Source organism: Pezoporus flaviventris, unplaced genomic scaffold (genome assembly GCF_033815535.1).
Source record: "Pezoporus flaviventris isolate CSIRO_AGI_PZ_B2104156 unplaced genomic scaffold, CSIRO_AGI_Pfla_v1 ptg000078l, whole genome shotgun sequence".
In the NCBI taxonomy this organism is placed as follows: domain Eukaryota; kingdom Metazoa; phylum Chordata; class Aves; order Psittaciformes; family Psittacidae; genus Pezoporus; species Pezoporus flaviventris.
Genome location: NW_026892626.1, coordinates 17,243,600 through 17,266,834, shown reverse-complemented (window position 1 = coordinate 17,266,834; position 23,235 = coordinate 17,243,600). Strand labels below are relative to the sequence as shown.

Sequence of the window (23,235 nt, the reverse complement as noted above, 5' to 3'; positions counted from 1 at the left end):
GCTTTGCCTTGCAACGTCTGCCGGGGCACACAGAGTGCCTCTGCGGTGGGAACGCTCATGTCTCTGCTTTCCCTTTCCCTGCTAAGATTGCACAGCAGAACTGACTGTAATCATCTTTTACTGGTCTCCAGGCGTTCGACGACTTCATTTTCGCTTTCTTTGCGGTGGAGATGGTCATCAAGATGGTGGCTCTGGGGATCTTCGGGCAGAAGTGTTACCTTGGAGATACGTGGAATCGGCTGGACTTCTTCATCGTGATGGCGGGGTCAGTAACAGAACCTCATACGTTTCTTCCTTGTCATGAAAGCAGGAAAACCCCAGAGAGCCAAATGTGTGCGTTGTCCTGGCTGGTTTTCATGATGCCTTGTGAAAACTGCAGGCTCAAGCCAGGGCACAGTCTCATAAGCCTCATTTGGTTTCACCTCTGGCAACCACACTGGGTTATGGGATAGGGTACGAATGTCAGGGCAAAAGCCATCGGGTGCTCAGTAGCAATCCTCTTGCCAGTGTTGTCTCTGTCAAATCAAGTGCATGCCGATCTAGTCCCTTGTGATGGCCAATGTCCCAGTGGTCGTGGTTAAGCCCGCTGGCTCCAAGGTGGATGGAAAAGCTCAGCCCAGCTTCTGCTAAGTAACACCACGAGAGTGAGGCAGAGAGGCAGAAGTTGGCCAAACAAGGAGAACGTAGCCCCAAAATCTGGTTTAGAACATTGAGATCCTGATGGTGGAAGCTGACCAGAAGCTGACCCAATGACAAGTGCACGCAAATGCCTCCTGGAGACTTCTCTTGGTTTAACACCATCCCCTACAGCTGCTTATTTGTGCAGGATGTGCTAGCAAACAGACACGAGGAAGAGCTGCGTGCTTTTGACACCAGTTCCCTCACACCCAAGGGAGAAACTGAATGGGCTGAAAGCCTGGCAAGGCTAAAACTTGATTCTATAAATAAATATGGTTTAGAAACCCCAGGCTCTCTTACCTGCTTAGGATACCCCAGGAAGGGCTAGACTGCTTTAATTATAGAGCTCTGCCTTATTTCTGAATCCCTGGGTTTCTAATGGCCAGTCTGGGTTTAATTAGACCATTCCTGTAATATGCTGGGGCATTTTTACCCTTACGTTAGTGATGTACAATCTTCATTGCACTAATGGGGTTTTGGTTTGCTCCATGTTATTTGTTTGGAGTACAATTAGGAATGGCCTTACTGGGTTGAATAAAACATGAGCTCTCCTGAGCAGAGCTTCCTTTGAACCCAAGTGTGGTGTAACCAGGAAAGAACGGCAGGGACAACAGAAACAGCAGTTAATGATTTCTTCTTTCCAAAGCCTTGCTGCAGGGTTTGAGCCAGAAATAAGTAGAAGAAGGGGAAGGCTGTGGTTGCAGCTTGGGATCAGGAGCCTGCCATCCATAACCAGTGCGCCAACAGCGTTTCCCTGCGCTGAGCCTGCAGGATGAGCTCTCCTGATGGGCAAGCAGAGGTTCCCCACAGCATCAAACAGGAGAATAAAATGGAGGCAGAAAGGCTGAGCCCTCTGCTCGTACCTGAGCATCAGGTTTGGCACCAGGATCTTTGTTCATGTCACGCTTGGGACAAGGGGGAATGTGGCACGCTGTCCATCCGGTAGTTTTCCAAGGAAGGCTGTGGCTGGCGTATGTTTGAGAAGAATGGAAACAGCAGAAGCACCAGGAGACCCCAGTGGAAGCAACCTGGCATTGCTCAGGTTGAAGATGAGAAGAGGAATGGCCCTTCCCTGGCTGATCCTGGGCCATCTCCAGAGGATTTGGGGGATTCAACCATACCTGTGACATTATTTCCCAGCTCTAAGAGAGTTCTGGCCTGGGAGCTGGGCTGCCTGGTAACACCAGTGGAGGGCCAGGAGAAGCTGTGCAATGGGCTGTGGCTCTTCACCTATCCCCCACCACTGTTCAATCCAGCATCTGCTCCCAAAACTGGAGGTGGTTTTAGGCAGGGAGCACTCTACTGGAATAACAAGAGTCGCTTTTCCCAGCAAGCAGATGGATGTGATAAAGTTACTACGAAGTTTGCTATGATAAGAAGGGAAACAAGTGATCAGCAGTGCTGCCTGCTTGGTTTGCCCCATTCGGTATCCTCCTGATTTGGCTAACTAGCAGTGAATACCAAGGAGAGCAGAGGGGAAGCAGGGAAACTACAAAACAAAGAGATCTCCTGCCTCTAGCACCAGCTCGTGTCTGAAGTTTGTTCCGGCACTGGAAGCCCTTTCATGTTTTCCTCGCCTCAGAAATGCACCCTGGACAATTTCAGACCAGATGGAGCTTACAACCTTTGGGTCTGTCCAGCAGCCAAGTTGAAAGCATTTCCCAAGCATCCAAAATGATGGCCACAAGAGCTGAAACCAGAGAGGTTTCTCGTGGACCCAGTCCTTGGAAACGTTGCAGCCTCACGTGATGATGTGCTTTGGACATCTTTAACTTGACAGCTAAAGGACTGGAAACTGTTCATGGCAGAAGCCATTGCAAAGCCTTGTGCCTCCTTTGTTTTCAGTGCACAGAGGTTGTAAGGAATCACCTACCAAGTGTTAGTCCACCCAGACCTCCTATCCCTCCATAATTTCCAGCTCCAGCAGGTTAATTAATTCCAGGGAATTCTTGGTTTACAAGTGGGATATAAGAACAGGACCCCAAGCCCAGGTCCTTTTTCTCAAAGGTTCAAGCTGCTTGCAGATGGTCCAATCTGGAATCTATCAAGTGTTTCGGGTTGGCTTCAGTGGGCAGTGTAGATCCTCCTGAGACTTACTTTCAAATCCTAAATGGAGTATCATGGAATTGCAAAGTATCAGGGTTAGAAAGTTAGTTTCCTAGGCCAAATCCTGGCTTTTTCTCTCTTATCAACCCCATTGAAACTCTTAAGGGCCAAGTAAAAGTGAGGCCCCAGGAGTTCACCCTTTAACATACCAATGGTTGCATGTGCTCCCTGGAGTACAAAACCAGCTCCCACTGGAGCATTTCATACTCCCTTTAGTTGCTATTAGCAGTTCAAAGCCTGTGTCACTTACACTAAAATCCACTTACTCCGCCACCCAAAACACTGTGAGAGTGCTGTACTGGGACCTCGCCAGCGAGCACATTCAGGCTTCTCACTGTTCACATCAGGGACTTTAAACAATGCTGTCTCTATCCCTGCAAGGTCTGTTTAGAGCAGACACCTGGTGCTGGCTCCAGGCCCCCGCTCGGTGCAGGTGTGAATGGGCATTTCTGATGGCTTTCCTGCTGTGTGGTCCTTCCTGCAGCTCCGGGCTGCTTCATGAACCCACATAGGGTTTAAAACCTGGTTTTGTGCTGTGCTGAGTTTTAAAGCTATTCATCGTGCTCGGCTCAGCTCCTGTGCATGAACTTGAAGGTGGGTTTGATTTATAAAGACTCACTAACTACTTTGGGAATAACAACAAGTATCTCTGGCAGGTTATCGCTAAAACCAGCCCCAAATCAGCAGGCAAAAGAAAGCTAACAGGGCAAAGTCACCTCAGTGCAATGCCAATGATACCAACCAGCTTCAGGGCAAAGATGGAAGAGAAGCAAGCATCAGAACATCTACATAGTCCCGCTTAAACTTCCCAGAGCAGAGCAAAGCACCAAATACAAGGCTTCAGCAGGGGAGAACATGAGCACATAAGCAATGATGCACCTGAGCAAGGCTGGCCCAAAACCAAGCCTCCCTTTGCTACTGCCTGGAAACCATTCAGTTGTTGCTTAAGCCCATTTGGTGGTTGCTTCTTAATGGCGTGTAATGATGTTGGTCCATCCTCACTGCAGGATGCTTCAAATCTCTCCTTTCCTCTGAAGCGCCTGGTTGCAGATTTCAGCTCGTATTTGCCTTCCTTCTCCCGTATCTGTTTATTAACAAACCCCCACAAAACAAAAGCTCTTTCTCCATGGGATCCAACAGCTTGCTCACAGGGTTGATTTTGATGTTGTTCTGTTATTTGAACAGGCGTGGTGAGAGATTTGTGACATATTTACAAGTGCTTCCCTCTAGTCAAACTCACAAATTGTAATTACAGCCATGCTAACTAGCCATAACCCCATTAAAAACCCAACACTACACCCATTTGCCACTCAGCTCCATAAAAGAGCAAGAAAATTGACTTAACATCCTTCCCAGCCTGGGAGAGAAATGTTTGTGTGAAATGGAGACGGAGCATGGGAAAGAAAATGTTCCTTATTCTTAATAATAAAATGGAAGCCAACTACTTTAACGTCATTTGTTGGCTTGGTTATTCACAGGTTTTGTCACAGGGAAAGAGATAAACTGGGGTGATAGCAGGGGGTATAATAGCAAAAGCATCTTAGGGGCTTTGAGCTGCATAGAGTTGTGCAGTGCGGATGCGCTGCTGGCTGGAGCACTATAAGCTAATGGGAAGGGAGAGCAGCACGGCTGCGGGAGCTGAGCTGGGGGCTCCCAACTGCCCTGATGTCTGTGGCACTCACTTTGCTGCTCCTCGTTGTGCTTTCTGGTGTTTTACCTGTGCCTGCAGCCCATGATCCCAGGAGCACATCTGCACCATCACTGCTTGTGGGGGTATTTTCTCTTAAGGGGGTGAAATAGTCTTTATGTCCCCCATTGAGAGCATTGTGAGCTGCAAATACAGATTGGGTGGTTTTCAAGCCTGGATGCGCAGGCAGCCCCAGGAAGCAAGCATCCCACATCCTGACACTTTCCCTCTTTCCCCTGCAGCATGATGGAGTATTCTCTGGATGGCCACAACGTGAGCTTGTCTGCGATCCGCACCGTCCGGGTTCTTCGGCCGCTACGAGCCATTAACAGGGTGCCAAGTAAGTAATGCCTTTGTCTGCAGCTTGGGCTCTGCCTGGTTCACTCCCCTAGGAAAACCAGGGTGTTAAAGGCACCCCAGCCAGCAGTAGTATCCTGTTCTCTCGCTGCTGAGAGCAAGTTCATTGATTTTACTTTATAATGGCAAGTTTGAGATCATTTATGATGATTATCAGTGTTAGTAAAGGGCAAGGGAGTGGATTTTATACCTGGAGGACCCCATTTGCATGGCTGTTTTCCACCGCTTTGTGAACTCGGAGGCAAATAACTGCTCCTAGTGCAAAGAAAATAACAAAGGTCCTCTAAAGAAAGGGGAAAGGTCAGTTCAAAGAAGGATTTTCTTGCCCTGGATGGGTTCATTTTCCCCTCTTGGCTATTTCAGGTCTTTCCTTTTCTTTGTGTTCAGGATTAGAAGCGCAGCAGCCTCTATTGTCGGTAAAATACCACAGAGGGTTTGCTGTCGTGTAGAACAAAATTGGGTTCATCCATGAGAGTAAGTTCAAGTGGCCCCTAAATCCATTTTGAAGTGGCTTCAGCTGCTTGTCTTCTAAATCCAATTTCAAAGACCAACCAACAGATTGAAAACATTTCTGGCCGGAATGGGCTGTCTGCTGAGCACTCCTTTTGCAAGGTACTAATTTCATAGCACTTTCATCATTTTTTAACCAAAATCCACTCAATTCAAACTGCAGCAGCACTGTACGGAAATCATAGAGGCTCCTTGCAAAAGAAAGTACATTTCTTGGTCTTTTTAAAAGCCCGTTTGAATGACGCAGCACTGATTTGTCCTCGTTGAGCATCCTGCCTGGATGAGCTGCCTGTCATGTCTGCATATCTAGGGACAGCAAACCCAGCTCCCCCAGAAGGGTTTTGGTTCCAGTGCCTCAGATGAACATGCAATGGAATAGATGGAATTTTACACACAGGACTCTGAAGTTTCTTTTAGTTACATTCTTCAGGATTTTTCTTTAAAAGAAAACATTAATAATCTACATGATTTTCACTGACTTTAGGAGTTTAAAACAAGACCAAAAGAAAGAGAGGCTAAAAAGGACCACGAAACCCTCCCGAGCTTTGTTTTCCCTAGTGAGGTTTGGTTACCAGGGTTTCGGAGCAGCCCGAAAGCACAACACAAAGTTTTCCACTGGGATGTTGAGCACGGTGGCTCCACGGCCTCCCTGGGATGGAAGGAGCAGAGGGATGCTGGCACATGCTTGGCTCGGAGCCCCACTGAGGTTTCAGGCTGGGGTGAGGATCAGGCTCGCTCTGAAGCTATTTAAATCCACAAAGCCCTTCATAGCTCTCCCTTGAAACAGTGGGAATGTCAAGCTGGGATTCAGATGTTCATTTACATGCCTATTAAACAGAGGCCCAGGGATCCCAACACCTCCAAGTCTGGGTGAAATCTTGGTCTGTCTCCACCTTGTGTTCTTCTGCCTTGGGAGTCCGATACTGAAGTTTTCAAGTAAGCCTTTTAGGCCATCTTCTGCTGTACTTGCTACTTCACTTCTTAGTGTTTTTCAAAGGATAGGCGATAGAAAATACTCAATTTTTTTTGTTAATAGTATGTGAGATTAAATCCAAAGAGCCCAATCCATGTTTAGAGTTGAGTTGCCTGTCCTGAGGAGCAGCTAGGCTGGTCTTACACCGCTACCAGCACCTTGAACAAGTGCCAGGGCAGGATTAGTATTATCTTAGCTCCTGGAGGGCAGATAATAACAGACTCCACTTGTTGATGAGACACTAACTCCATCCACTTTAACACCCATACTTTTGCTGTTTCAGATTGAGATAATCCAGGGTCTGTGGAGAATGGATAGTGACAGCCCTCTGTTGTGCTGTATTTTTGCAGTTTCCAGTAACAACAGAGTTACATTTCTAGTCTTTCATCTATGGGGATGCTACAGCTTAGCCAGGGATTTCCTTGGACGTCCACCCCATCCCAGACAGCACACGGCAGCACGTTGCCCTCAGCCCCATCCCTGCCATCCCCAGCAGCAGGACAGTGATGCTTCCCCAGCCACCACACCACTGTCAGGAGCAGGGTTTTCAGCTCAGTGGCAGTCACAAAAGGCCATGGAGCAGATAGGAGTGATGGCTGGGTCAGAAGCGATGAGCCTGGTGTTCAGTCACAGCACAGGGAAAGCAGGGACCCATGAGGAGTAGCCCGTCGATTTCTCCCTGTGATGTCTGGGCACTCGCCTGGGTTCCAGCCAGCACTATTAGCTCTTTGCTTCCAGGCACAATAAATTCACCAGCAAGATTATTTCATTTTTGTTTTGTTTGTTAAGAAAAGAAAGGAGAACCCTGGCCAATAAAAACATCATCTCTATTCGAAATTATTCCTTGAAAATGACTGGAAAATGTAATTCCCGCGATTTATATGTTTGGCAGGGGGTGTAGTCATGGGATTTTTTTAATCATGGTCACTGGTTTTCTTTCAAATCCATTTCACTGCTTTATGTTGATTTTTCTGCTATGGGCTTTAAACCAGCAGCACATGGAATGGGAGCGAAGAGAAATCCTGCTCCTTGTTCCAGCCCAACCGATGCTCGTGCTCTTTTCCCATGGCACACTCGCCATTCTGCTGAGACCCCAGAGCACCCTTAGTGGGTAGCGAACAGATGGATTCAATCTCGAGGATGGTGCCACTAAACAGCCCAAAATACCAAAAGTAACTGAGCAGAAAACAGTTGTCTGGCACAGGGAGATCGATTTTAACCATTTTTGGGAAAAAAAGAGAGACAGTATTAGTGAGAATGAGAGGGGGAAAGAAAAAGGAAGAAATGCCCAGCATCGTCTTTCCAGTGGGAATGAAGTGTGTCTTTCCTGCTTTTCCAAAGATAGATTTGCAAGGAAAGGCCGCAGGGCATTGCTGTGGGATGTGCTCCTGGGGGGCTCACGCTGACAGCACATGTTGGGAACGAGTGTTACAAAACCAAAACCTGTTTGCCTCCAGATCTGGGATTCCTCTTGCACTTGGAGCAGAGGTCGGTGCTTCCCATCAGCTGGCACCAGCGTTGCGGTTACAGTGGGTGGCAGGGATGCCAGCATCCTGCGCCGCCCCACGGCACTTGACAACATACACTCATTGCCAGCACCGTGTCCCTTCCCTGCAGGGTGGCTTTGGCACCGGGGTGGCACGGGGACAGGGTTTGGAGGGCAGCCGGCAGCGCTGGCACGGGGCTGGGCGCCAGGATCGTGGCTCCTCCGGAGAGGCATCCGCTGCCGGCGCCAGCAGCGGGGAGCCGCGCAGGAGCCAAGATGCATCTGGGCATGGAGACCTTGACAGGCTCTTGCCCTGGGATGCAGAGGTGATTACTCACACCTCATTATTTATTAGCACAGCTTTCTTGGCTTGGTTCATCCACTTGTGCCGCGCTGACAAGGTAATGTCAGCTCCGGCCCTGCTTGGCTGGGCTGCATTTCCGCTGGCACAGCGACACGAGGAAAGGGGTAATGCGGTGTGACGGGGCTCCAGATCCTGCCAGCATTGCTGCTGCAGCCTGGAGGTGCCAGCTTGGATGGGCACTTCTCTCCTGCTCCTTCCAGCACCCATCCTTGCAGCCCAGCATCATTGATTTAGCAGGGGAGGCGTCAGGCGTGAGGCGTGACTGAGGAGCTGGCTTGAAGGAAGAAGCCAATGTGGAAATGCCACTCTCCGTTCCAATGGGTGCCTGGTGGAGAGCAGCATCCTGCTAGGGGAAATGAAGGGAGGAAAGGCTTCACACAGGCAGGAAAAGGTGTTTACAGAGCAGAAGTTTAGGGGGATAAAATACCTCCAAAGGCGGCAGTGTCACCTTACCCACCAGCCACATCGATTTCCACTGTGCCATAAACGTGAGCCCTGCTCTCTTCTGAGCACCTGAGGCTTGGTTCCTGGCTTTATTCTTTCCTATGATTGAGCATTTGTCTTTGTCTCTTCCTCTTTTCATTAGTCCTCCTCTCATCAATTATCAGCTGTTGAAATGATGGCTGGTCGGTATCTCAGAGATTCATTTAACCTCTATTGAACTGCTGAGCTGCAAGTCATTATTCTCTCTTTATTCCTGCTTTATCCTTGAGTTGGAAGGTGCCCTCATGTGAGCCAGGGCAGCCCCGAGCACCAGCCCAGTCCCAGCCTGCTTGCCCACGCTGCCCTGGACTCGTTCCTCAAGCTTCTTATTTAGGGTGGAAGAGCTTGCCCAGAAATCAGCATTACCCTGGCAGCAAAGGTGCTGGGAGAGCTCCTGCTCTGCCTGCGGGTTCATGGGGAGGTGTGGGACCAGCTGGGAAGCTTGCACAAGGGGAAGGGAAGGGAGCAGAGCCGAGGGTTTTCTTTAGAGGAAGAAACATTTGCATCCTGTTTTCCCCCTTTAAACAGTCAGAATTTCCCCTGCATCCCTTGCTTGGCAGTCCTGTGACCAGCACAGGGGGGAGTCCTCCATGGAAGAGGAATTGTCCATGGAGGAGCCGCAGTGGTCATCCTACACGAGGCTCTGTATTGTTTAGGGAACAATGAGAGATGTTCAATGCGTTTATAAATCTATCTTTTGTTAATTCCTCAGACGGGTGATGGTCTGGGGGGATGTTCCTCCAGGAAAGGCTTTCTTGTTTGTGTGGGGCCCGTATTACTGAGAACATCTGAAAATCCCACCCCTAAATCCCCCCTTTGGCGATACGCTGCTCCTGTATGTGGCTAAGCCTTTTGCACTCTTTACCTTTCTTTTCAGCCTTAGGGCTTAAGGGAAACCACAAACACCCCAGTTCCTTTACCCAGGATGCACTACCACGCTGGGAATGCTGTGGCATTCACGCTCTCCCCATCAAAGGGCTTCTCTAACCTCTGTTCTCCTTCTCCCCACAGGTATGCGAATACTCGTCACCCTGCTGTTAGATACTCTGCCTATGTTAGGCAACGTCCTCCTCTTGTGCTTCTTTGTCTTCTTCATCTTTGGGATTGTCGGTGTGCAGCTCTGGGCAGGGCTGCTGAGGAACAGATGTTTCCTAGACAGGAATTTTGCCATGTAAGTACAGCAAAACTATTTCCACCTTTTCCTATTTTCTCTCTCTCCACCCCCCGCCCCCATCTGGTGGGATTGCAGGAGCTGAACTGGGAGCACAGATCTTAACTGGGCTGTCATCTTGACTCACAAGGGTCATAGAATCATAGGATGGTTTGGCTTGGAAGGGACCTTAAAGGTCATCCAGCTCCAAGCCCCTGCCACAGGCAGGGACAGCTTCCCCTAGACCAGGTTGATCCAAGACCCTCCCAGTTTGGCCTTGGACACTGCCAGGGAGGTTCTTGGATTCAGAACTCAAGTGTGGAGTTTTGGGGGTTTTTTTGTCTGTAAAAAAACCATTTGTCATCAAGTTACTGAGGCCCTGAAGTGCCTTTGTCAAGTTTTCCCCCTGTACCTGAAGGACAAAGATGTCTGTGGTCTGGATTATCTCTGCTTGAGGAAGCTGAGATCCCTGACTCCGGGATTTGAAGGATTTAGAACAAACAAAAGCTTTACAGCTTTCCTAAAATGGCCAATTCCCAAAGCTGGGAGGTCACCCAGCACACCACAGCACCGGCCAGGTACAAACAGCACCATGGTTGTGCTGCTGAAACACCCAAATATGAAAGACATTAAAGACATTTGTGCATCCTGGGACAGGCATCAGGAATGGGCATCACATTTAACCACCTGCTCTTTTTGATGCAACTTTAGATTTGGTTCTTCCAAGCTAGGCAATTGCATGGACCAGCATCCCTTAGCACCTTACCTAGGCTCTGAGGGTGCTAATAGCTGTTAATTGCCCTGATGAGCCTTACCTGGGACCAACACCGCACCCATGGCCCAGGAGCTCTATTTAAGCTCAGCCTGTGGCTCTTAGGCCTGGTTTAGAGCTGGGCTGTTGGTGTGTCTGTCTCCAGCTCTTTGTTCCCAGTTTCTTTAGCTCCTTCCTTAGTTCCCTGTGTGGGTTTTGCATCTGGTTCATCATTTATCAAGCCTGGGGCTTCGTGAACCCTGCTGTTAGTTCTGGGCTCTGCCTGCTGTGATTGCACTCTGTCCATGCAGGAACTGCTGGCACTGGGATGTCTCCTGCCTCTTGGCTCATCCCCTGTCATGGGGCAGCCTGGCTCTTGCTGCTCCCCAGCAGTCCCTCAGCTTGATACCGAGCTTGGGCTGTTCTGCACTTGCCCCTTCAGAGGTGCAATGTAAGGGCACACCTTAAAACCCATCAGCACAACCAAAAGATCAAAGCCAAGTGCAAGCTGCCACAGAAGAAGGGAGCTCTGCCTGGGAAAACCCTTCCAAAGGGCTCCTGTCAGAGACTGCTGAAGATGTCAGTGGCTCAGAGGTGAGGAAATGCCTGAGATCAGCTAATCAGGGTAACTCCAGCTCTGTAAGAGAAGATAGAGCCCATAATTATATCTGTTTGCAATCATTTGCTGTCTACAATTTGTGTCTGGAAGACAAGCAGAGATTATCCCTCAGCTCTATCCCAGATCCTGTTCCTGCCTCTTGCTGATTACTCCTGATGGTTTTCAGCTCTCTGAGCCTTTCTCTGTGCTGCAGCCCATCTCTGATGGCACTTACCCCATCAGAGATGCTGAAGGGCAGAAAATCGATGAGTCTGCCACGTGTGTATGCTTCCACTCCTGCATCTTGATGCTCCAACCTTGCAAGTTATCTCCTGCATGCACAGCAGGCATCTGCTGGTCACCAAGACCCTTGTCACTCAAAGCAACCCCTGAGCTCTCATTTAAAAGCCTAAGAGTAGTGTTAAAGCTGTGCTCAGGTGGCCCTTGTTGCATGGGGCAGGCAGTGCTTTGAGGAGGAGTGCAGAGCTGTAATTAGCATCAGTCCCTCTCATCTCTTTGACCAGGTTTCTGAAATGCTCTGTGATTCCTGCAAAGTGGAGCTTTTAAAATTAACCACGGGGGAAGCATTTAGCTAAGTACAGATATTTAACAGGCCCTCAGGTAGTGGCCATTAGCAGCATCAAAGGCATCACAGGGTTTGCTTATCAGGGTCTTGGTCTCCGTCGCAGAAGGCAAAGTCAGGCTCCTTGTGCTGAGCCTCAGGAGCTTGCTTGAACAGGTAGGAGGTTTGTAAGAGGTTTTCTCCTTCCCACCCCACTGCAGCTCTGTGCTGGTTCCTGGGCCCCAGCAGCACATAGTGGTGAATTTGGGTGGCTGTGGGCTACGTGTTGCTTTTGGCTAAGTCGTGATGCCATGTGCTCGGGGATACTGAATGAAGTTACAGCATTCCAGAGGAGCTGGGTGAAATTAGGCTCCTGGCTTGCCCATGGGGTAGCTCTGTTGTCATCATCATTATGCTGTATAAGCATAACAAATACGGGTTGTTCTGGTACCACCACTGACTGAAGCTACTGTCTTGGTTTGTGTTTTGCTGGATTAGCTTAAGTCCTGAGAAATCTGATTGCAATTGAACCAGTCTTTCTGTTTCCAACTAGAAACTATCCCATGTTGGAGCTTGGAGTGGAAGTTTTGGGGAACCCAGATGGAATTATTCCCATCTTTTCTGTCATTCCTGATACGTTCTCCTGAATCCATAGTTTTAGGCATTGGGATATGTGGTGGCCTTTAACACCCCAATAGCAAGTTGTACATGGGGAAGAGGCATGGAGTGACAGTAACAGGGAAAGGGTTACCTCTTCCTGCTCTTGTACAGATGGCCCAAAATATACAGCACTGGGCCCAAACTATCAGGTCCTGCAGGCCAGCAGCAGCATGCCATCTCCTTGCAAGACAGTGTGGAGATAAAGGCAAAGTCATGCCCAGGGTTGGATTTGACTGGGGTCCATCACTGTGTCCTCCTCCTCCATCCTTGTGCCAAGCTGCTGTGCTCGAGATCAGTGCTGGAGAGCACAAACCATCCATCCCCTTCCAGGGAGAGCTGTGAGAGAGAACAAAGCCAACAACAAAACCTTCAGCCAGGGGATGCGGGATTAAAGTTAAGCTCTGGTTTTGGTTAGAAGTAAACAGAATAGAGCTCTGTGGGAAAGGGGGAATGAGATTCTGGTCATTTAGTTTTGTTTGCCAAGTCCCACTAAATCCCAGTGGTGTTATTCTTAGCCTAACAATAGTGTTTTCCAGCCCTTCACTGGGCTGTGAGGGGCTGGAGGGTGGGCAGATGAGCTGTGAGCCCAGGCTGGGGCTGAGCAAATGATGGTCCTGGCTCTGATTTTCCTTACAGCCTATAAAGGGAAGTACCTGAGTTATTGTTCAAGCTCACCTTGGTGGTGGTGTCAGACCCTTCCACATGAAAACAGAACTGCTTTAAAGTGAGGGTGAGCATCTGAACGCAAACCAGGGTGCCAGGCAGGGAAGGTCATAGCCCCAAAGCCTTTCTGGATAAAGGAAATTCAAGCGAGCTCAGCCCAGTGCTTCAAACACAGTTTCTTACCTGCTGCATGCTGCTTTGCACACTTGCTGCCAGCAGCTTTCTGGGCCATTCCACTTGAAGGCAGGCATCAGATGGAGGAAGTGACTTTGAATTTTGCCATCATTCTTCTTCCTGTGGAAACCATTTCTTTCAAATCCCCCTTGAAAGCTGGCAGCTTCAAGGAAAAGAAGCTATTTTTAAATATGGTACATTCTGATAAGAGATTTGGGGACTTCTTTTGAGGTGCCCCTCTCTCTCTCTCTTTGAAAATTGCCCTGTTGCAAGGCAATATGATACCATGCTGGAAGGAGGTTGGATTTATTAAGGACTCTTTTAGTAGAGACTTTGAAGGAATCGCAGGTGGTTACCAGGCTGCTGCAGTAGTGGGTTAGCAAGCAATAAGACCTGGAGTGGGTCACTCCCCAGCCAGCTTTGGAGACTAGAGTGGGGCTTCAGAAGTCTCGGGGGGTTCAGACACCCTCTTCAAGCCCTGGGGAGCTCACAGTGGGGAACAGCAGTGCCAGGATGGTTTCCAGTGCTGTGTGAGTGGGAGCTGGGATTTCACAAGGGCTTTTTGGTTGATCTGTTCTGAGAGGGAAGGGCTCAGTATTGCGTATATGGGGAGACCAAGTGAAGCTGGCAGTTTAGAAGATCTTCAGGATGTGTTTCTCCCCACAAAGCCCCTCTGGCTCCCTCTTGCCATCATGAGCTGCTGTCACTGTTAATAAAGCAATTGGGTCACCCCCAGCTTGTCTGGGTTGTTGCTGCTGGGGCTGCTCCTTGCTTGTGTGTCGTTATGCAGAGGAGCATCTTCCCTCTTGTAGAGCCTTTCAAGGAACTCGGTGGGTTGGAGGCAGGGGAGAGGAGAGAGCTGTGAAGTGCTTTGTATGTATGTAACACTGCAGGACAGTTATAATGTGAGTACTTCAGTCTTAATTAACCCCATACCTGCTTGCCATTGTACTGCCTTTGGCTCCTTGGCTTTTGTAGAGCTGTGAGGAGGCACACACAGGCAAGGCAGACAGCTCTGAGTTAGTCTGAAAGGTACTTCTGAGTTCTACTTGATTGCTCCTCCTGGCATCCCTCTGTGCTGCAACACTGGGTTGTCAGCAGGACTTCCTCCAGGGAGCAGCTTCCTCTTGAAGGGAATGGATCCTGCTTGGTGCTCAGTTTCCTCCACCTTTTCCCTTTCCTGCTCTGCTCCTCAGAAAGCTGTAGCAGGATTGTGCTCAGCATGCACACGCCTTCCTCCAGTGGTTGTGGAGGATGCCTCGCATGGGAGGACTGAGATGAAGCACAGGACATGCAGGGAGGAAAAACACGTTGCAAAAGCTGCTGCGAGCCCAGATAAAGATGTGCACTGGGCAGCTGGCCGAGAAAGGGGTGTTAATCCTTTCTAATGTGATAACAAGATCCATCCTGGGGCTTAGTTTCTCATGTCTTTTCCCCAGAGCACAAGGGTCTTGTGATTAGTGGCTTCATTACCATTAAGAAGTTATTTGGACTGTACGTGTTGGCAAGTAACAAGGAAGGAAGTCAGCTTGACCTCTCCTGCCTGTGGAGGTAGATGCTCTTGGCAGAGCTGATTCTTTTTGTGGGTATTGGGGATTCCCTCATCCTGCAGGGCTTTGTTCCTTATTCTTGCTCTCATTCCTTCTTTCCACTTTTTGGGCTTGCCAGAAAGGGTCCTCAAGCAGAGGGACTAAGAACAGGTCTTAAATTTGCAGGGTGGATGCTCGTGGTGTATCTGTGCCTGGGGCATTCATGGAAGAGGGAAGGGCTTGAAAAGGACTGGTCAAAAAGGGGCCCCCCTAAGACTGATTTTGGCCTCTGGGGCGGACTTTGAGTTTGTAAATGGTTTTGGGGGCAATTACAAAATGAGAAAAGGGAGGCTAAAATCAGGTAGGCAGCAGCAGAAGCAAGTCAAGCTTCATCCACCCTTCACAATCAAGCTGTGCTTTGTTTTCCTTGGTTTATTTTCCTCCCACAGCCAAAGCGTGTCGTTCTTTTGGCTCTCCAGGGCTTTGTGCCCAGATCTTCTCTTCGCAGCTTATTAGATCACAGCCCAGGGCGCTGTGTCTGCAGGCAACTTCTCCTTCAGCCCAAGGCTTCCTGAACAGCGACTCCTGGGAAACATAAAGCCTCTCTAATCTCTGTATGTGGCTCATCAAATACAGTTCCAGTCACAATGTGGTCCTGTCCAGCCTGCCCAGCTGTGGTGGGCATCTCAGGAGGTCGGAGATCAGCTCTGGGCTGGAATATAGAGGATTTATCTGTGCTGAATGTGTTCTGGTGTCCTCAACATAAAAAGGACATGGAACTGTTGGAACAAGTCCAGAGGAGGCCACGAGGATGATCAGGGACTGGAGCACCTCCCGTATGGAGACAGGCTGAGAGAGTTGGGGCTGTTCAGCCTGGAGAAGAGAAGGCTGTGTGGAGACCTCATAGCAGCCTTCCAGTATCTGAAGGGGGGCTATAGGGATGCTGGGGATGGACTCTTCATTAGGGACTGTAGTGATAGGACAAGGGGTAACGGGTTAAAACTTAAACAGGGGAAGTTTAGATTGGATATAAGGAGGAAGTTCTTTACTGTGAGGGTGGTGAGGCACTAGAATGGGTTGCCCAGGGAAGCTGTGAATGTTCCATCCCTGGCAGTGTTCAAGGCCAGGTTGGACAGAGCCTTGGGTGCCATGGTTTAGTGTGAGATGTCCCTGCCCATGCAAGGGGGGTTGGAACCGGATGATCTTAAGATCCTTTCCAACCCAAACAATTCTATCATTCTATAAGGGACAGCAGGCAGCTGTGGAGCTGTGTGTGGCACTGAATGTTGTCTCTATTGTGCTGTAGTGGGAGAGGCAGCTCAAAAGGAACCTTGGGTGGGAGGTTGGGGTGGAGCATCGTGCTGGTGCATCAGGCGTTCGATCTGAGCGCTTCTATGGTCAGTATTTTTGGCATGGGCATGTGCGTGTCTGCACTGAAACACAAAACTGCTCCCAGGAAAGGCGCTTGTGCAGCCATAGCTGCTAATTACACCATCATCCCTCCAGATGGTCCATCTCCCTCTGCAAGTCCAGCTTTGCTCTGGGTAGAATCCTAATTACAGTGGCCCGCAAGCTGTGATGTGAGGAGGCTTCCTGTCCTGATGGCTGCCAAAATGTGCCTGTGATCAGGAAACTCCTGCTGCTGGTGGGGTGTTGCTTCCAGGGTGGTGGAAGAAGCGAGTTTGTGCTGAGTTTCACAGCTCCATCTGGCTCTGGAGCAGGTTTTCCTGGAAGATCAGTTGTAGTTTGGAAGACTGTGTCATTGGAGAGCCACGTGCAGGTCAAAGAGCCTTGGTGTGCGTTGCTCCAAGGGAAATGAGAACGCAAGGGATGTTCCCAAGATCACACAGGGTTGTTGCAGGGCAGATGCCTTCATGAGAAGGTACCAAATGAGACCTCTCCTGCCGTCACCTTAGGGGGTCATAGAGCAGCTCTTTGTAACCCACAAAGTGCTGGTTTCAAGAGTGGTGAAGTCAGCCCTGGGGAAGCTCCTTGTACCCCCGAGCCCGGTGGCTGTGCTACTTTGCTACATCAGGCAGTGCACAGCATACCCAGCTTTCATCTGGGCTCTGGGGGTGTTAAACCCCTTTCTCCACCACCACAGGGTGCAGAAAGCCCTGATCCCCGTGTCTGATTTGACAGATTTCAGAGCTAATAAGTTTCTTGGAAGGTGAATGGGATATGTACCGGTGGCCTCTCAAACCTGGAGGTTTTAGAGGCAAGTGTCCTTCTTGAGGCTGTGATTGCTCTGCCCTGGGCTGCATCCTGTGTTACAGAGCTGCAGAGCCCACCAAGGACCTCCCTGGCTGTAAGCAGAGATATCCCAGTTCTCTCCACATTTGAAGGTGTGAAGGAGCTTTTTGCATTTCAACCCAGCCCCTCTCAGTGTACCCACCGTGGTCAAAACAGAGCCGATGGGGTTCAGCCAGCTGCCTGCCAGTTAAAAGTTACTTCTCGGGCATCTCTCCTCCTGCCTCTGTTTCTTCTCTCAAGTTCCCCAGCTGTCTTTGCACATCCCCGTGCCTCGGTGTGTTTTAATCCTCTGCAAGCTCCCGCAGTCCCCAACACTGCGTGACAAACTCGGCTGGTTGTAGTGTCTGATCTCCTAACGAACGCTGTGCTAGCCTAGCACTCGGCCTTTTCTTCAGCTTGTTTTATATGGAAATTTCCTCCAAGTGAAACCGATTTCTGGGAAGGGAAAGAGAAGGCTTTTAGGGAGTCTCTGAGGAAAAACAATTTTCAAGGGTTTTTTGTCTCTTGAACCTAAAGCGTAGAAACTGGGAAGAAGATATCACAGTTCTGTGTAGAGGTGTCGGAGCACTCTGCAATGGGAGGGGGAGTAACTTTAATTACGAGTGAACAATGCCCGGTTCCTCTGTGTTACTCTTGCCTGTTCCTGAAGCTGGATGAGCCCTCAATGCCCATCTCAAGTAATTAATTGACGGAGGAGAACCAAATTCCCCAGGAGCATTGCTTAGGGTTTATTTCCCCTCAGCTCAGCCTTGCAGCAATTGCTCTCTCCTTAAAGTGCAGTTGCCAAATGACTCCTGCTTGACTCAGGGTTTAGGGGACCAATTTCAAGCAATTGTATGGAATAACACTAGTTTGGCACCCACTAGAGCCAAGTTTATTCAGTAGTTAGGTACATTCAGAAACAGATAGGAATAGAAAATTGAAGAATTACCCGTTTATCTTCTGCCCACATCTCGCTTGGCTGTTATCATTTGCGTGTTGCTTTTTCCCTTATCTCCTAACTGATTATATAGAATCTCAGATCCCTGCAGCTCTGAGCACAGCAGATAAAGCCAGCTGTAGGAATTGGCACCTTCTCATTTTGAGCAGTGCGAGTGCTGGTGGGTCTCGCTAATGCTCATCAAACAGCATGAAAAGTCCTGGGCTCTTCTTGCTCGCTGCTCTGCCCCAGAGCACGGCTGGGGAAAAGGCACATCCCTGCCATGCTGCAATTAGAGCATTTGCTTATCTTAACTGTAACAGAGCCATAAACTTTATCCAGGCCAATTAAATCAGATACGCAGTAAACATGCAGTTTGCATTAATGTGGGCTCTTTCTTTCCTTATGTAAGTACAGAAGGAATTTGGGGTGGCCGGTGGCTGGGTCTCTTTTAGTTAGTTAGCTCACGCATCACAAGGGTGTGTCGAGAGGCAAATTTATTGGAAAGCTGCTTTGCCCTCAGCTTTTCGGAAGCACGTTCTGAGATCAAAAGAGCAATGGAAAATCCGTAGATGGAAACAAAAAGTTCCCTACATTTCTGGGAAGCACCTGGCCTGCTGGGATTTTTCTTTCTACACCCTCGCGTTGCAACTACCCTATTCACTTGGGAAAACCCAGGTTGATTTTTAATTGGAAGAGCAACCTGGTGCCTTACAGGATGCAAAAAGCTTTGTAGGGCTGATGTCTCAACTGCGGATTACCGTCCCCAGTCTGATGGGCCTGAAGGGCAAAGGGGAAATAACATACCCAAAACAGGGACAGAAACAAAGGGTGCTGTTCATAGAGTCATAGAACAGTTCGGGTTGGGAAGGACCTTAAGATATCACACAGTTCCAACCCCCCTGCTATGGGCAGGGACACCTCACATTAAACCATGGCACCCAAGGCTTCATCCAGCCTGGCCTTGAACACTGCCAGGGATGGAGCATTCACAACCTCCCTGGGCAACCCATTCCAGTCCCTCACCACCCTCACAGTAAAGAATTTCTTCCTTATATCCAATCTAAACTTCCCCTGTTTCAGTTTTAACCCGTTACCCCTTGTCCTATCTCTACAGTCTCTAATGAACAGTCCCTCCCCAGCATCCCTATAGCCCCCCTTCAGATACTGGTAGGCTGCTATGAGGTCTCCACGCAGCCTTCTCTTCTCCAGGCTGAACAGCCCCAACTTTCTCAGCCTGTCTTCATACGGGAAGTGCTGTTGCTGAAACAAGGGATGCATTATTTGTTCTCATCCTCTTTCTTCCCCCTCCAGGACATACAACCTTACCTTTCTGCATCCGTACTACCGGACCGACGAAGCGGAGGAGAACCCATTCATCTGCTCATCGCATCGTGAAAACGGCATGCAGAAATGCTCCAACATCCCAACCAGGAAAGAGTACAAGGTGGAGTGCACCTTGAGCATGGACTCCTACACCCCAAGTTTATACAACCCTGACTTCAGCAGCAGGAATGCCTGCATAAACTGGAACCAGTATTACAATGTATGCATGGCAGGGGATGTAAACCCACACAATGGAGCTATCAATTTTGATAACATTGGATATGCTTGGATAGCTATTTTTCAGGTAGGATTCTCCTAAAGATTTTTCTGTTTCTTTTTGTTTTGTCTTTTGCTCAGAAAGATTCTGATAGATGCATCAGAGGAGGAAAGCATTTACTTGCACCTGCATGAAACTGCAGATAACGATACATCAAGTAAATGAATTGGACAATAACCCGCACAAGGGTTGCAAGAGAGCATTTGGAGGGAATAGACATTTTTCCAGAGCATTTTAGAAGAGGAGGAAAATATTTCTTGAGGCAGGCAAAAGTATGGCAAGTTCTGGCACTGCAAATGAGATCGAAATAAATCCCAGGGGCTTTGGAGAGGTGGGGTCTTTATTGCTGTAGTATCAGGAATTGGAGAGTGGTGTTAAAGTCCTTTCTACAGTCCATTCTAAAGCTTGATAGCATGGTTTGAGTTTGATTCTGGAATGACAGGGTTATACTGATTAGTGTGGTATGCTGGAGGGAGGAAGAAATTGTTCTGGCTAGAATACCTGTGGAGAGATACTACTCATGGAATTTGGGTCTCTCTTAATGCACACCTACACAGCTCTTCACTAGAGACCAAAGTGCTCTGAGCTCAGGCTGCAGGAGCCTTTACTCCAGCAACTAAAGCATTTTCAAAGCTCTGGAGCAGTGGGTAGCTCATCTACACAGTCCAGAGGCTCTGGTCTCTTTGGGATGGCCTGTTTTAAGATGATCAATGAACTGTTTTCCATTGTAAATTGAAACTTAAATTGCACTGTCTGGTTTCAATACATATTTCATTATGCTTTTGGCTAGATGCCCTGTTTTGTTTAGTCTTTCTGAAGTGTAGGTGACATCTAATCCTAAAAGAGAAAAAAAAATTTCCTTTAGTTCTGTTAATGATCATAGAATCAGAGAATAGTTTGGGTTGGAAAGGACCTTAAGATCATCCAGTTCCAACTCCCTGCCATGGGCAGGGACACCTCACACTAAACCGTGCCACCCAAGGCTCTGTCTAGCCTGGCCTTGAACACCACCTGAGATGGAGCATTCACAACTTCCTTGACCAACCCATTCCAGTGCCTCACCACCCTCACAGTAAAGAACTTCTTCCTTACATTCAACTTAAACTTCCCCTGTTTAAGTTTTAACCCGTTACCCCTTGTCCTATCACTACAGTCCCTAATGAAGAGTCCCTCCCCAGCATCCCTATAGCCCCCCTTCAGATACTGGCAGGCTGCTATGAGGCCTATTCTTTATGATGAATAATTACTCATTCAGAGCTCTACATTTCATTTATGAATTTCCTTCTCGCTTCATATTAAAATACAAACTTAACTTCCATTTTCATCTGAGTTGTAAAGGGGTGATAGCTTGCTCTTAGCATCCTGCCTGCTCTCTTACTGTCACAGTAGCTCACCTTGAATCACACTGTTGCTGGTGTCAAAGGCTTAAAACCAAATCCAGAAGGGTTCAGGCAGATCCTAAGTCTCTACAAGGGTACGTTTCTTAGAATGCTTTAGTTCTTTCCTGGAGTTAGTATGGCAAGAGAGCAGCTGCCATAGTAATTGTGAATATTCCTGACTGGTAGTGAGTGTTGCATAAAGGAAAGGGGGAGATCAAAGTGAGAATGGTGGATAGGTCTCTGGCTGCACTTGCATTCTCCTTTTTCTGCTCTTGCATAGTTCTTTGATGGAGCTTGATGGATGTGCCCAGGAGGTCCCATCTGGCTCCCACCACAGGGCAGCAATGTTCTTGCCAGAGAAAGGGCAGAGGGTATTGCTTTGCAGAGTGCCTGTGTTAGTGCATTGAAAATGAGCAGGTGCTTCTCGAGGGGTCCTGCTTCCTTTGTACTTCCAGAGCCTTTTTGCAGGCTGCATGTTTTAATTTCTTGTTGGTATTTCATTTCTCAGCCTGAAAATGCACAGTTTTAACCCAGGAAGAGCACACCGGTGACCACAGAGGCTTCAACCGATTCCTTTGGGCAGAGCAGAGTGTCTTGCAAAGTTGGATATTGTATCCATAGATCATTTTGGCGGCTGCTAGGAGGTTTATGATTGGGTTTAGTGCTGCTTAGGCCATCCAAATGCTAAAGGGTATTTCCAACCAAAGACTCTTCTTACATCTTTATTCCTTTTAGAAATAAGGACTCATTCTTAGAAGCTGAAAACATTCTAACTGCAGATAAAGAAGCAGCTGTTGGGAGGAAAGTGCTTGCTTGACTTTGATATGGAAAGAGTGAATCATTACAGTAATAGGTGGGATGCTAAATCAAAACAATTGCTGTAAGCAGAGAACATTTAACAAATATAGCTTTTGAGTTGTGCTCTCATTAAATTTAATAGTTGAAGCTGGGTAGCGCCGGGTCAGCAGTCAGATGAGGCCTCAAAGCAAGTAGTGCAGAAAGTAGAACTGATGGGTTTAGTACCTCAGGAGCTTCCTAGTGAATTGGTATTGAATTACTGGGCAGAAAGCACTCTGCTTTGTTCTGGATGAGACGGGTCCAACCGTTCTGATCTTTTCTGGGGAATAATGAATACTTGGTACTTTGTAAGAGTTACGGTGGTGGACTGAACCTCAAGGGCTGGCAAGCCTCCAGTTTGCATAATGGTAATCTTAGGACTCAGCTGGATCAAGCATCCCTCATGATTTATCCCCAATGAGTTGGAAATGTAGCATGGTTTAAGAGCTGTCAGGAGCGAGGTTGGTGAAATGAGCCCCACAGGGGAGATTTGGAAGGAAGTTTCCAAGTGCAGTGAGTGCAGGTTGTGCCCAAGAGTTTCCAAGGGCACAGTGTGATACCATGCAGACTGTGAACAGGCAAAACCAAAAGCAGGCTTTGACAAGGAAATCTGAAGATCTCTAAAACATCCTTATGAAAGGTGTACTAAAGCACGAGGCTAGCAGTATGGCCAAGCTTTTTCAGCTGCCAGAGTTTGGATTTAAGCAGCCGCCAAGCTGAAAGACATTGAACTTCATGGTAGTGAGCCTGAACTTGCAAGTAACCTGACACGTGGCAACGGGGTGTACTAAGCAGAGAAATGCACTGTTGACCTTCCAAGTAGAAGTGAATGTCAGAGGCATCAGACAGGAGAACCAACCAAGTGCAACTAGAAGACCTTAAAGTAATAAAGATGCTGCTGCATCTATGGGTGTTTGAAAGATAATCATTCATTATGTAATCCTGCGAATGATTCATGTTTTGATTCCCCTCATTTGTTGTGTAATAGGCTAATTCATGTATATATTTGTTACAAAGGCACGTTCAATAGCAAATTATGTGAACTAATTAGCTTATTACAGGATAAATGAAAGGAGATGGAACCTAAATTAACTGTGAGGTTTGGCATGATATTAAGTTCCCTTTATTGCACATGAATTTCAGCCACAACAATAAGAGCAGTAATTACAGGTATTGTTGTCACACTGCAAATGATGAATTACCCACCTAACCAAAGTCCAGTTTAATTTGGATTACTGACAGGCTCAGTGGAGCAACCAAAGCATTGCCACCTTCCTCACTGTCAGTGTTGTGTGGCCAGGCCCGAATGCAGAAACCCTGTTAAAAGAGAAGGGGGTTGGATGGGTGGTGAGATACAGTTTGGGAGGATGAGATTATTTAGGCAACTTTGAAACCTACAGAGCCCTTGCTGGGATGGTTTCAAGTCTGACATGCAGAAAAGCAAGGTTTATGCTAGCACTGAGGAAGCAATGCTTTTGGCAAAACTTGTGAGGCAACTTCCAAGGAGCATTAA

The 23,235-nt window shown here is 48.2% G+C and overlaps 1 protein-coding gene across 3 annotated transcripts in view; it reads left to right on the top strand.

The window, feature by feature from the left end:
- Positions 1-23,235, top strand: part of LOC133279440 (voltage-dependent T-type calcium channel subunit alpha-1H-like) — a 118,038-nt gene that overhangs the window by 2,977 nt on the left and 91,826 nt on the right. For all 3 annotated transcript variants that reach the window (XM_061473152.1, XM_061473151.1, XM_061473150.1), the window contains exons 2-5: positions 132-265; positions 4,714-4,811; positions 9,656-9,815; positions 19,218-19,533. In XM_061473152.1, coding sequence (XP_061329136.1) covers positions 132-265; positions 4,714-4,811; positions 9,656-9,815; positions 19,218-19,533 — 708 coding nt within the window. The remainder of the gene's footprint in view (positions 1-131; positions 266-4,713; positions 4,812-9,655; positions 9,816-19,217; positions 19,534-23,235) is intronic.